Source organism: Xyrauchen texanus, chromosome 42 (assembly GCF_025860055.1).
Source record: "Xyrauchen texanus isolate HMW12.3.18 chromosome 42, RBS_HiC_50CHRs, whole genome shotgun sequence".
NCBI lineage: Eukaryota > Metazoa > Chordata > Actinopteri > Cypriniformes > Catostomidae > Xyrauchen > Xyrauchen texanus.
The window spans coordinates 24564924-24578396 of NC_068317.1; the positions used below are offsets into that span (position 1 = coordinate 24564924).

At 35.7% G+C, this 13473-nt stretch overlaps 1 protein-coding gene across 5 annotated transcripts in view; it reads left to right on the forward strand.

Moving 5' to 3' along the window:
* The window catches only part of LOC127635359 (disco-interacting protein 2 homolog C), a 154451-nt gene that overhangs the window by 69368 nt on the left and 71610 nt on the right, over window positions 1-13473 (forward strand). For all 5 annotated transcript variants that reach the window (XM_052115335.1, XM_052115332.1, XM_052115333.1 and 2 more), the window contains one exon: window positions 12279-12350. In XM_052115335.1, the coding sequence (XP_051971295.1) occupies window positions 12279-12350 (72 nt within the window). The remainder of the gene's footprint in view (window positions 1-12278; window positions 12351-13473) is intronic.

The window sequence follows — 13473 nt, forward strand, 5'->3', positions numbered from 1 at the left end:
GCTAAAAACTGTTTTTCAAAAGTCTGTTGCACTTTTCCTCCCTTTATTTTGATGTGCTGGTAATTATTATGTCCTCTGGCTGGTTGTGTGGGGAAGCACAGTCCTGATGTTTGTATCTGATCTGATAAAGTCTATCACATTTGAAAGCGTCCAGATTGGCCTTTCCTGTCAATGTGCGCCGCTTCCTGTTATCTTCTCTGATTTTTTTTTGTTGTTGATATCAACACCTCTCACTCATTTGTACAGTGCTAGAGGCCTTATCGCCAGTGCTATACAAAGGGGTCAAAGTAAGAGTATTTCCCCTGGGGAAAGACATATTTCAATATAAGGATGTTTTTATTCATCATGTTGCTGCTGAGGCAAGACCAAAGTGCTAATGTACCTTCTCTGCCACAGAGCAATGAGGCTTTTACATGCCCTGAATACCTGCCACATGGCCTTGGAAGAATATCAAATGTTCAACTGGCTGAAGCATAGACTATACCCTAGTCTGGATGATATTTTGTACAATCATGATATTTTTGCAGTGATTTTATGAAATAACATTTTAAAACATTTTGAGCATCACAGTGATTTTGATACGCCTTTTATTTGCTGATTAAAGGGATTGTTCACTCAAAAATAAAAATTGTGTCATCATTTACTTACTGTCATGTTTCATAAACCTGTTTGACCATATCTTGAAATTAGAAGAATGAGCAGCTCCTTTTCTTTTCACGGAAGAAAGAAAATGCTTTTTTTAAAAGCATCATTTTTTTTTTTTATTCATTAGCAAAAATGGCTTTAATGTTGGTTTCAAACTGTCCATTTCAAAGAATCAATTTAAAACTCTTAATTCAGCGATTCGTTTGCCTTGCCATTATTACTAAAAAAATATATATACATTTTAATTTCCAGTACAAAACTGTGGAAAAGCTAATTAATGATATAAACATGCAATTTTTTACTAGAATTTTACTGTATTTTCTTTTTTTATTAAACATTTTGAATTGACATGGCAACAATGTAAAACAATATATATATATTTTATGCCACTTCTGATTTTTTGCCCTACGATATACCCACACATAAATTTTCTGTTGGTCATTTTATTTCAAATATTTGTTAAGTTAAACTATCATTGAAAGGGTTGTTCATTACCAGCACACTAAAGAGACCATGCCACAGCAGTTTCTGATATATCCCTCCCCATGAGGATATACAGGGAAAGAAAAACATGTTGACTGTTTTGTTTCCACATCAGACAACGGTTTTAACGGTCAGAAATAGCAGTTAGCCCTTCAGGCGCAGCCTTTTGTTTAGTAAGTTGATCCTTGTTCAGCTGTTCGGGGGTAAAACACATAGGTCATTGTTACTTTTTTTACATGAACCCTGCACTGTGTGTGGGGGAAGGATGCAGTTGGTGTGTAAATATGAGGCATGATGTCATTTACGACATGTTTGTGGGTGATGAGCTGATAGGATGAGGTTTTGTCTGCAGAACTAGAGCTTTTGCTTTGGGGTTTGAAATCTTTGCTAAATTACAGTGGCTTCAGAAAGTATTTGAATGCTTAAAGCTGAAGTGTGTTAAAATACTTTGACCTATTCCAGTGTTATATGAAAAGATTATCCCTTAACCAGTTAATCAATGTAATTTTAAGGGTTTATGAAGTCAGTTCCCCTCAACTTCACATATGTGCCCTGGCGGAGTGTCATTTATTACATTTACGATGGACAGTGTCTACCAGTTTGACAACTAGAAAGTGTCCAAATACTTTTTATTTATTTATAGTTTGCCTATTAGTGGTATAGTTTATGGTTTTAAAACCAATCAATCTTCTTGTGGAAAATATTTGCTTGAAAAGTGTGTTATTTTATAAAATATTTTTTCAAATAAATGTCATATGGTTTGGCATTTTGTTATCTAATGCAATGATATTCATACATTTTTAAGTGTGGTTTAAGTGTCTAAACACTTTCAGGGGCCTTTTTATTTGTATTTTCTTACACACACACACACACACACACACACACACACACACACACACACACACACACACACACACACACACACACACACACACACACACACACAAAAAGACAGGTGGATTATCATTGCACATCTGAAGACTCGGCCCTTTGCCTGATTAGATCCCTGTGGAATACTCCCTCACACTAAACAGGAAAGCAATGACATCACAATATCCTGTCTTTTTGGAACACAGCCTTGTGACATCACATTCTCACTTGCTTTGATAGAGCCCTCTAAAGATGGTTTACATTATATAAATTGATGCAATATCTTTTCCACAGTTGAAGACCCCATGAAGTCACTTGACAAGTGCTGTTTTCTTTCCTGTTTTGACATACTGCATAATTTCTATTGAAAGTACATTTAGGCTGGGACATATTTTTTTTATTCTGTAAACCCTAATGTCTTAATTAAACATTACTTGAAATGTCAAGTTTTTTGGCTCATAACTCAAATACCGAAGTTCCTTGAAATTATTTATCTGAAATATTTGTAGACTTAAGATTTTATGTTTTAATAAGTGAAAATTGAGGCCATAGGGAATACCCATAATCTGTTGTCCATTAATTATTATTTAATTATGTTTCCTTTAAATAGTTGTTATTAAGGATTCATGGAGGGGTTTTTTTTAGCTCTTTTTAGTATTATTTTATGTTGTTTTGTTGCAAATATAGTTGTTTTGTGTGATGTTACCATTAGGGCTATCTGTGTCCCCTTTGGTCAAGTTGGACCCTGTTGAATCTATTTCAATTCACCTTTTACATTTGCAATTGATTTCAGGTATATGTGCATTTGAGTGGAGAATTAAGTTTACTTAATGGTTGACCTTGAATCAGTTATAATATGCTCTTTTTTTTTCAAATTTTATCCCCTTTTCTCCCAATTTGGAATGCCCAATTCCCACTACTAAGTAGGTCCTCATGGTGGCGAGGTTACTCACATCAATCCGGGTGTTGGAGGACAAGTCCCAGTTGCCTCTGCTTCTGAGACAGTCAATCCGCACATCTTATCACATGGCTCGCTGTGCATGACACCGTGGAGACTCATGCTACTCTCCGCGATCCACACACAACTTACCATGCACCCCATTGAGAACGAGAACCCCTAATTGTGACCATGAGGAGGTTAATCAATGTGACTCTACTCTCCCTAGCAACCGGGCCAATTTGGTTGCTTAGGAGACCTGGCTGGAGTCACTCAGCATGCCCTGGATTCGAACTCGTGACTCCAGGGGTGGTAGTCAGCATCAATACTCGCTGAGCTATCCAGACCTGGTTATTATGTTCTTAATAATTTGAGCTGTGTTATTGAATGATCTTTGAATCTATTCAACTAAAATGATTATGGTGAAACAACAATATTTAAATAGTAAATCTGAGTTAAGTCTACTTGCATGTAGTTACTTTAAATAGTTAAGTTCATTCTATTTGAACACCAAGTTAAGTGAATTTAATTTCACCAAATTAAGCCCAAATTACAAGTTTTGGAGATGCAGTTACTTAATTCAATTAAGGGAGCAAGTTTACTCAATCAGTTAAGTAAAGGCAACTTATGAGGGTTTTTGGTGGTGTTGCTTCATAGCCATGAACCATAATTTGTTACTTGGTAGTTGCTTGAAGGTGGCATTGGGGTGGGTGGATGACATTCTCCTTCTAGAGAGCATTTTATTGGACACAAATCTGTGTAGTTCAAGGAGAGTCATCAATATTTTTGGTCCATTTTCAGAAGAGAAAGACATTTTAAATTGGAATAAGCTTTTAAAGGATAAAAAGGTAACATTATTGGCCAATTAACACTTAGTCACTTCATTTGTCTTGATCGATCAGATTGCTGTCCGATTGGGAATGCCCATTCCTCATAAATGTGTCTAGATCTTTTCATGTAAAAGCACTTGAAGTGACCGATTGTAAATAGCCCATCTGTTAACTTTTTGGAGGATACTTTCATCTAGATGGCTTCAAAGCTTAAAGACATAATAGTACAAGGAACTGAAATTGAATTAAAAAACTAAAATTGTAATTTCATGGGGTCATAAAATTTTTTAAAGGTAGAATTGCTAATGCTCTCCCAGGCCCTAGAAAGGCCTACGAAAATCTTGTATATATTCTCAGAGCCTGTAATCCTCTTAGATAAATGGAGAATTTTTACTTGTGAGGTGGCAATTTGCATTGAGGCAGTTTCTTTCCACCGAAGCCCTTTATTATGATGTTTGGAAAGGCAGATGGATGACTTTCTCTATTCTGTGAGCCAGGGGCTCTACCACCTGCAACATGTAATTACGCAGCATGCTCAAGAAAAACGAAGAATCACATTGTTGTTTGTGGAAAAATATTAAAGGGATAGTTCACCCAACAATGAAAATTCTGCCTTCATTTAATCACACTCATGTCCTTCCGAACCCTTTTACGACTTTATTTCTTTAATGGAACACAGAAGATGCCAAAGTCACAATTAATTTTCATTGTATAGGAAAAAAAGATGTAGTGAAAGTAGATTTCTATCTACTATTTCTTTCTATCTCTTTGCTCATTAGATATCTAATTGGCTGTTGTTTTCCTTCTAATCAGAGTAAAATTTAGGGGCTGTTCGCACATAACACGTTTTATATGTAAACGTGCAAGGTGGACATTTTTTACCGTCTTACTGGTTTTTCAGTGTCAGTAGCCCTGCATTTATAAGATGCTGTGTCAAATTAAAAGAACTTCATAATTTAAAGGAACATCTTGAAACACCTGCATTATGTTCCTTTCATTGTCTATCTGGCTTTTTAAATGACAGAATACATTCTGTCTGAACGACCATTTAGGGTTGCACCAATTTTTATATTGGAATGATATTGTGCTCATTTACTGGTACCCATACTCCAGAAAGTACTTTGATACCAAAACGGAATACCATGGGGCATACTAAACTACTAACTAAGTCATCTGATCTGATTCTGGTGATATTCTTACATTATCTGTTGCTTTATTTAAAGATTACTTAACAACAGACAAGAATGTATTCAGATTTATGATGATTTAGTGCTCAGTTATAGTGTCCTTTACTGTTAATGTTGTTGTTAACAGTGGAGTTAATGTTTGATGAAAATAATATAACACACTGTCCTCAAGTCATCATAGTTTCAGTGAACTGTACTTTACAGTTTGCACCATAATGTTATATTTAAATATAAAATAGTATGATATTAATATTTTATTTTATATAAATTGTTATTGTTATTAGCAAGAAACAAATGCAAATATTTGTGCTTGTACTTGGAATTAACAAGATCTGTTCATCCGTGGTCAAAGCTTCTGTAAAGACTGATCATATATTTAGAATGTCTGACTCTGTACCTCTAGCAATAAAATAGCCTGAACATAAGACATGCTTCTATGCTGAAGAAATTTAGATATGCGGTAACTTTAATTGTATTTTTTTGTCTTTTACTGAGTGTGGTTTTGAAATGAAATATTCAGGAGACCAGCATCTACAAGCCTGTCAGATTCTCTATCATTAACATTAACCATGTGGCTACCGCCAGTGATTTTCATTTATGCCTGTGCAGATGTTTTGATTGCTGTGCTTTTTAAATCAATTAGATAAACATTATTTAGACTCCCTCGCTGTGATCATCTGTTTCCCCTTTCGATCTACAATGTGATTTTCCTATGTTGATCTTGGCCATTCCATGTCTTTTTTTAACGACATGATTGTTTTCTTTTTAGATGTGTCTCATTGAGCACTCTGTTCTAATTTAAATGTTCTAATTTTCTGTCTGTAGAAACAGGAAAGTATACCACTTTTCTGCAGATTATATTGCTGTTGAACCACAAAAAGTTCCTCTAGCTCATCAGATATTTGGAGCTTTGGTTGTCCTTTGAATGTATGTTGCTGGTACATATTGTGCTATAGTGCATTGGGTACCAATTTCTAAAGGCCTCTTGCATATTACATCTATTTAGCGCAATTAGAGACTAATGTGTCCTAATTAGCCTTTTAAATTCACTATTGTTTTATATAGAATTATTCTATAGTTTATACAGTATTTAACACAATTACATCAGAAGTAACTGTAATTAAATTACTGAAAAAATCAGAATAATCCCTTACTTAACTTTCCCCCCAAAAAGTAATTTAATTACAGTAATGAATTACTTTGTTATGCATTACACCCAACGCTGGTCATGTCATGCTTGCAGTACCGCTTCAAAGGGCAACATATTACAATTGGTTCTCAATGCAGTACTCGTCACATTTTTAGTGAGTAGTGCTTGTCTGTGCAATGCAGTTGCTAGGGATGTTCTAAATGGTTGTGACTGCTTTGCAAAGTGGTTCTAGGGATAACTTGTTGGTTTCATGGTGTTTAGCTGGCCCAAATAAAAAAAGCCCACCCCCAAGTCTATCGTATTCTGTGTCATTGATATAGCTCGAGTACATCCTTCAGTGGAAGTTTTTGGAATCGTTTTCACCTGTTCGTACAACAGGTGAATATCAAAATTCTGAGTGCTTAGAAAATTAAAAGCATAACTCTCTTCAAGAAGCCACATGATTTTAGTATCATGGATTCATGTCTGTAGCACCAATGATGTGGGGCAAGTTATGTACCAAAGTTTAATACTTAGATTTGGGGATTTGAACAAAGGTCTAACCCTAGGTTTGTGCAATAATAACAGTGATGCTTGCCTTAGCAAACAACACTAATGAGTAAAATTTTATCTTCCATAGAAATGCAGAATTTGTTTGTACATCTGTTCCATTTTTCTGTGTACGCCACAAGTGTGACAGCTGCTTTCGTTGGCAGCCGCCTAATACACAAGAAATGTAGCCAACGTCACACCCCCAGCGTATTGATCAGCGGTGTGTTGCACACCTGGAAGATAACTATACAGTAGCCGCCCGTTATTCCTATAGCCCTTCTTTTTACTTACCTCATGAGGCAGTGTACTGTATTTTTGCTTTATTTTATGGTTACAGACTTAGGCAGAGGTGTCAAAATTTATGAGGGATTTGTCCCTCAGGGAAGGACAAGGAGGGAAAGAGACAGCAGAAGTGTGTGTGTGAGGGAGAGACAGCCAGACAAAGAAAGTAAGGAAGATAAGGATGGGCAATGCAAAGATTCTCTTGAGCTTAAAGCACCACATAAGTCTGTTACAGCAAGTGGGTGTTTGGAAATAGTCTCTAAAAAAAAAATAAAAAATTACCCCTTTTTTCTTCTTTGTATTCTTTTTTCTTTCATCCCAAAGCTCTTCGGCCTCCTCCTCATCAACACTGAAGCCGTTAGCCTCCCAGCCATTTTTATTGGACTGTTAAAGAGGTCATCAGAGAATAGCAGCCTTCACTTCCATTCCTTCCAGGGATGAAACTCTATATGTTCACTATCAACTTGATCAACATACAAATGAACAGAATTGTGTTGATGGTACCAAAGAGGAGGAAGATGAGATTAGCTCTGTTCCAAAACCTAGAAAGCTGCCTATCTAGACAACATTTTCATCTTCTAAAGGCTGTTTCAAAAGCTTGGCATCAACATTATGCTTCCTTCTAAGGGGACGTTCACACTAGGGATATCGAATTGAATCACGAGTTTGTGAATCATAAAATCTGTACCAATACCCAACTTTTGTTCAAACAGCTAGTCTCAGTGCTGGGGAATGGAATAGTTTGCAGGGGACTCAAGGCGTCTTTTTAAAATCAGTTTTTAACTTGACTCAGAATCACGTCTTCAAATGAACTGAGTCAAATTTCTTGGGCGTTTCAGGTTAGGAGTGATTTTTGTGGTTGTTTGCTATGAAAGCATTCTAATCTAGTGATGTGCAGAATCACTCATTTCACAGACGTTTAAACAAAAGTTTTGAAGTCGACTAGTTGAACCTTTAGAAAAAAATATTGTTTATTCGACCCATTTAAATTACTTAATCTATTCCAAATTCCGATGCTAAATTCTGCTGAAAAGGGGCATTTAACTGTGACGTGCTCACCTTGCATTATGATCATTGTACATTAAATATAGAACATGACCTGCATTCACTTTCAGGTTTATTTATTGAAAATAATTGAATGAAATGTGCAGACCAGTAATCTAATACTGTGTTCTTAATGGAATTTGCCAAGTAAAAGTTATTATTAACATATTAAAACAGTCATGAAATTGTTGAAAATAATTAACAGGTAGGCCTAAGTCAAATCTACGAGATAAAAAATGTGGTGAGTGTGTTTCACACGTGCAGACGTGCATTAGCCATAGATCTATATAACAGCTGTTCTGTAAAGAACATTACCCAATAACAGTTACTATGTAAAAAAAAAAAAAAAAAAATAGCTTTAGGATAGAAAAAATAGGCCTGTGATATAGACTACAATAAACCTAATGTATTCTAAACATGACACACACACAGAATAAATAATAGTTTAACCCTCTGGGGTCTGGGGGTGTTTTGGGCCCTGGAGAAGTTTTGATTTTTAAGTCATTGAAATAAGGCCATATAACACATACTAAACATTTGTCCACAAGCCTTTTGAGAACTGGACCTTGTAGCCTAGAGTTTTTGCTACAAAATGGTGTGAAAACCATCCTGATCACTAATTCATACAAATAATATAGTAATTTTACTTTTGTAAGACACTTTTAGTATTAGAAAGGTCATATGCGAGGATGTGTGAATTATAATGAATACTGATTGTAATTCACACCTGAGGAGACAAAAGACCCCTCCCCTGGGCCTATCGATGAGGAATTTGACAGAAAGAGAATGAATGTGAGGAGACTTAATGATCAAAATCAAGTATTAAGTTAAAATAATTAATCTGACTATACATTTTCTTTACATTAAGACTTTACTTAATTTTAGACCTACACTACCATATAAAAGTTTTAGAAGATTCTTCTGCAAGAATGCATTTATTTGATCCAAAATACAGTAAAAACATTGCGTGAACTCTTTTTACAATTTAAAAGAACAGTTTTCAATTTGAATATATTGTAAAATGCAATTTGTGATCAAAGCTGAATTTTCAGCATCATTACTGCAGTCTTCAGTGTCACATGATCCTTCCGAAATCACTATAATATATTGATTTTCTAATATGGGCATATTTACATCACATTTGACACATTTACACCCAAACACATATTTGCAAGCACAAGCTTCGTTGATGATAATGATGCAGCATAAACACTAGTTAAAATATAATCTAAACATTCATATTATTTTTATATATCATATTACATATCATATTTATATCATACAGCATACAATTTAAATACCTGCTTTAGCAGAAACAGCATTTAAATGTAACTAAAACTTGCTTATTAGGACATATTTCAAATTTCAATACACTGAATCCTGGCTGGCAAGTCTGGAAACAGTCCCACTAGTAAAATATGTAAGTTTATATAAAATAGCACGTCAACTAATGAAAACTAAATGACTTACTCATCCGAAATTGTATCCTCTGCTGCTATCCAGGAGTTTCCTAGCCTGTGTATCATGCTGTCTTTCAAACGTGCAGAAACATTTATGAACTTTGTTTTTAAGGCACAGTCGGGGCGTTTACCATTTGATTTGATCGTCTCAGCACATTAGCGTATGAATGGCGTGCTCTGCTGGTTGTTTGATCACATTAGGGATAATTAGCTGAGCCAGTAGAAACTGTACATTGCTTTGTTTCATACAGATTACATTGCAGTAGAATATTTGTTTTAAATTTTAATTGTTTTATTTTAAAATAGACATTTTAAGCTTTCTTTAGACATATGTTTCACGTTTGTGTGATAAGTATTTGCAAAGTTTCAGTTCATTTTTGTGACGTGTTTCAGATATATGCTCACTAATCCAGAGACTGCTGAAAGCTCACCCTTTTTGTTTTGTTATTGTGAGTGTACACAAATAAAAGTAGACCCTTTATAGTCTCTAATGATGTCTTACACTTATCTGTATGCCCCAAAATGACGGAGAATTTTATGTTGTTTCTGCTGTACTGACGAAAAAATCCAGCAGGACGCGCTAGCCGTCAGCAGATAAAAAAATGGCATTCCTTTCCTAAAACAGTCATTTTCTAGGCTACTTACTCCAAAGCAAATTTTTTGATAAGCAACATTAACACGTCAACATTGACTCCCCTGAGGCGACTACAGTGGTGGCCCAAAATATTAGCACCCTTGGTAAATATGAGCAAAGAAGGCTATGAAAAAATCTGTATTGTTTATCCTTTTGATCTTTCATTAATCTAATTAAAATCTAACCTTTAATTGAAATAGAACAATTGAAGGAGGGGAATTATCTCATTATTAAATACATATTTTTCTCCAAACATGTTGGCCACACATATTGGCACCCCTAGAAATTCTTATGAGTAAGATATAGCTGAAGTATATTCCCCTTTCATATAATTTTTTTTTTAGGGTGACAAGGAACATAAAACAAATTTTCATTGATGACTTCGTGTTTCACAGGGGTATAAATATGATATAACACACGGGCCAAATTCTTTAGTTATGATGTGCGGCTAGAGGTTGTTGAGCTTCACAATATGGGAAGTGGCTATAAATAAGTAAAGAAGTCCCCTGACATGAACCCCATAGAAAACCTGTGGGGTGAACTGAAGAGGAGAGTCCACCAACATGGACCTCTGAATTTGAGGGATCTGTAGAGATTCTGTATGGAGGAATAGTCCTTTGCAGGTGTTCTCCAACCTCATTAGGCATTATAAGAGAAGACTCAGAGCTGTTATCTTGGCAAAGGGAGGTTGGAAAAAGTATTGAAAAAAAGGGGTGCCAATAGTTATAGCCAATGCATTTTGGAGAAAAATATTTATTTAATAATTATATATTTAACCCATTTCAGTTGTTTTACTTCAATTAAAGGTTAGATTTTTGTGATTTCCTTTGAAAATTTCAAAAGGATAAACAATGCAGATTTTTTTCACATGCTTCTTTGCTCATATTTACAAAGGGTGCCAATATTTTTGGCCACTACTGTATACAGCGCTTGAAAAAGCCCACTCAGTGGAGAATGCAGACTCAAATGTGAAAAATCTGACTTTCAATGCAACCTTTCAGAAATCCAATTCCCGCACCACCACCGAAGTGATTTCATAGCTACTTTGCTGAGTTTGCTTGTCTTGCGAGAGGACTTTTTCCTGTTTATATAAAATAGCATGTGTATCGTGCTGTCTTTCAAACGTGCAGAAAAAATCAGACATTCAATGCAACCTTTCAGAAATCCACATCCCGCACCACCACCGAAGTGATTTCATAGCTACTTTGCTGAGTTTGCTTGTCTTGCGAGAGGACATTTTCCTGTTTATATAAAATAGCATGTGTATCGTGCTGTCTTTCAAACGTGCAGAAAAAATCAGACATTCAATGCAACCTTTCAGAAATCCACATCCCGCACCACCACCGAAGTGATTTCATAGCTACTTTGCTGAGTTTGCTTGTCTTTCGAGAGGACTTTTTTCTGCACTTGTTACGAGTGAGAGAGGAAATGAAGCACGTGCAGCCTGAGTTGAAATGAAACTTTGTATCTGCTCCAGTTATGCTCTTTTTTTAAAATAATATTTGTAATATCAATTTTATTTAAAATGTGTAACATTATTATGACATTAATTTAAGCGCAGCCTCTGTAAAAATATAATACTAAATGTAAATGTTAAAAATGTTGAACAGTTTAACTGGGGGAAATATTAACTGACTTTTAATTCCAGTGTCTACTAGCAGCATCAGAACTGTTTTGTCGACTAGTCTCAGTTACTTATTAGTTACTTATTGAGTGTTTGTTTCTGTTAGGGAATAGACAGCAAGTCAGCTCGCAGGGTTTTATAATAGAATTATTGATTTATCATTGAATCATTCTCATTTAGTTTTTCTGTCACTTGTCGAGTCTCTGCCTCTCTTGCGTTATGCACCAGATCTTTTCTTAATTTCTGCGCAAATGTGATGGCCCGGTCACCTAATGCTTTGTGACAAGAGACGCTAATCCTTGTTACATTAATCATTTCAGGATGTGAACTGACTCACCATTTCATCCCATTCCAAAAATTGTTTCCTCAAGATTTGCCCAAAAGCACCTCACCAATTCACATTTTGAATTAGATTTTCTATCTTGAAATGTTTCTCAAACTAAAAACAGAAATTCTGAATAAAATTAAAACAGGTGTGAAGCTTGTTTAGTGTAATTATCTGCTCTATCAAAGAGGCCATTATGATTTTTTTATTATCTTTATTTTTTCAAAATTTATTAAGGATGTCTGTACATTTTGTGATGCTCCCTTTCTCTTGCAGGTGACATCACTCAGAAAGGATACGAGAAGAAAAGGTCAAAACTGCTTGGGGCATACCTACCACAGCCTCCAGGTAAGAGTCTTGACTCTCACCTTCTACTTAGGGGACACAGGAGTACATTTGAACCCATAGACCTGCGTTTGCACAGGTTTAAACTGCTGCGGTAGGAGACTGAAGCAGCTCGTGTTTTTTTTTTCTACAGCAGATGGGTTTGCCTCCCCTTCTCTAATATAAACATATCCTAAAAACCTGCTATGGGAATCTGTTTCCTGTGGTCTAATATACTAGGTCTTCAGATCCAAGCAGATGGATTTCCCATTTGTTCTCTGTTCCACATCTGAAAGTCTGTTGCTTAAAGTGGTGGTGGCGTAGTGGGCTAAAGCACAGAACTGTTAATCAGAAGGTCGCTTGTTCGATCCCCACTGCCACAACCATTGTGTCCTTGAGCAAGGCACTTAACTCGAAGTTGCTCCGGGGGGATTGTCCCTGTAATAAGTGCACTGTAAGTCGCTTTATATAAAAGCATCTGCCAAATGCATAAATGTAAATGTTTAAACAGCAGTGCTTTTTAAATGGTATTATATTGCACTTTTCCACCACGTTAAGGTTCGACTCGACTCTGCTCGCTTTACTTTTCTGAGCTGTTTAGTGCCGCCTTAACGTGGGTGGGATTATAGACTGATCGCCTCTACTGCCGTGACATCTTAATGACACAAAACAATAAACAACACAACCGCTAGCCGTTAGCTACTAGCTCATTTTGCTGCGTAAAGTAGTTGTTACACAAGTATAACAGTTAAATTGGCCTGGTTGTTTTAGAAGCAAGCTTCCAGTAGCTGGTTAACTAAATAAATAGTGACTATTCTCTCTGACAATCAGTGATCTGCAGGATTTTAACGTCATATTTAGTATCGGCTCTGCTCGCTTGGAACCTCGACCGAGGTGGTATTAAAAAAGTACCTGGTACTATCCACAGTGGATAGTTTTTGTCCCATCTGTTTACATTCAATAAATACATCCAAGTATGTTCACCCTAAAATGAAAGTTCTGTCATTACTTAATGATTAGTTCCACATACAAAGTAACAAAATAAAGTACGTGTTTGGAACACACGAGGGTGAATAAATAATGTCCGAATTATTCATTATTTTTTATTTAACTATCCCTTTAATGTCTAAACATAGTCAAATTGCTC